The sequence below is a fragment of the Etheostoma spectabile genome, chromosome 10 (genome assembly GCF_008692095.1).
Source record: "Etheostoma spectabile isolate EspeVRDwgs_2016 chromosome 10, UIUC_Espe_1.0, whole genome shotgun sequence".
Classification (NCBI taxonomy): Eukaryota; Metazoa; Chordata; class Actinopteri; order Perciformes; family Percidae; genus Etheostoma; species Etheostoma spectabile.
The window spans coordinates 30,422,854-30,424,324 of record NC_045742.1 but is presented as its reverse complement, the minus strand read 5'-3'; the positions used below and the strand labels follow the sequence as shown (position 1 = coordinate 30,424,324).

General features: G+C 43.4%; 1 protein-coding gene across 1 annotated transcript in view; it reads left to right on the top strand.

Annotated features, from left to right (window-relative positions):
• Positions 1–1,471, top strand: part of trappc11 (trafficking protein particle complex subunit 11) — a 14,937-nt gene that overhangs the window by 5,451 nt on the left and 8,015 nt on the right. Inside the window, exons 12-14 of the mRNA XM_032527705.1 lie at positions 107–186; positions 850–928; positions 1,315–1,369. Coding sequence (XP_032383596.1) covers positions 107–186; positions 850–928; positions 1,315–1,369 — 214 coding nt within the window. The remainder of the gene's footprint in view (positions 1–106; positions 187–849; positions 929–1,314; positions 1,370–1,471) is intronic.

The window sequence follows — 1,471 nt, the reverse complement described above, 5'->3', positions numbered from 1 at the left end:
ACACACACACACACACACACACACACACACACACACACACAGCATTAATGAAGAAGATGATAAAGAAGCAGTGTTGTGGGAGTAAAACATGGCTTTGTATTTGCAGGTATTGACCCTCCAGATGCAGAGAAGGAGAAGATGGGGATTGTGGCGCTGCAGAGTAAAGAGAGAGACGTGCCACATTCTGTGAGAACACTCACTTAATACACAGCTGTCTCCTAGCTCGCTGATTTATTTTCCCATTTACTTTAAGGCAGCATCTATGACACTTTAAACCACTAGTTCTATAATTAATATGCGATTATAACATCTTTCAAAGTATTGTTATAGAGTTAGTTTCCGACCGCACTTGAAGGCAACTTAATTTCACAGTGGAGAGAGAAAGAAAAGAGACGAGCAAGACGTAGCACATTTTTTGTTGTTGCATGAAACAGTCGGCTTTTACACAAACTCCCGGGCAGTTGGGTGCTTGTGATTGGTGTTTTAAATCTTTCTTGTGGTAGGAGATAAAGGCAGTGATGTATCCTGTACGGGACTGTCAAACTGCCTCAAAACACACCCACAAGTTTGATCTCCTGTTACTTGATTGGCCACCGCAGCGTGATGTGGCGTTGTTTCTCCTTAAAATTGAGTCGTCTCAACTTTTTACCGCAGGTCACCTGCATCTTTTTGAGTGTCCCCCTGTGCGATTATGAATGGAAAGACTTGAATTTTTGGGCGGCCTACGTCTGCTGTTGTGTTACAGCAGTATGAAGCCCTGCTTCTCTCTATCTGCACTTCTACACCAGCTGATAATAGTTGTGTTACTGCTGTATGAAGCTCTGCCTCTCTCTGTCTGTGCCCCTGCAGGAGCTGATTATAGCACTTCTCAGTAACGCTGTGGCCCAGTTCAAGAAGTACAAGTGCCCTCGAATGAAGAGTCACCTCAGTGAGTAGCACTGCGCTCCAGTCCTTTAATGCCTCCTTTGGCCCCACAGGGGAGGAACACTACATTTTGTTGTTATTAAAGGCGCTTTATGTTATTCTCCATAACAATAAATCTGCAGATTGTGTTTTATAGTGAGCCTGATTATAAGTGCATTACCCTTTTCAAGCATTCACATATCCAAGTTAACAACTGCGCTCATCAGGTAAACATGTTTGAGGCTGTGGAATAGTTTGACGTTATGTTATTGTTATATGATTATCACATAGTGAGCCAAGCTCATCAAAGCATCCTTTTTTAGACATCATTTCAACCATCAACGAGCATTTCCTTCAGATTCAAGCTGCCCCTGTTGTGTTGACTCTGAACATTGTGTGTGTCCTGCGCAGTGGTGCAGATGGGAGAGGAATACTACCACGCTAAAGACTACACCAAAGCCCTGAAGTGAGTCAAACACATGCTGCACACTGCACCATTTGTCAGCCAGTTCCAGGGAGATTGTTTCCTAAATCCGATTTTCAGAGTTGTCCCTTTAGATATACACCT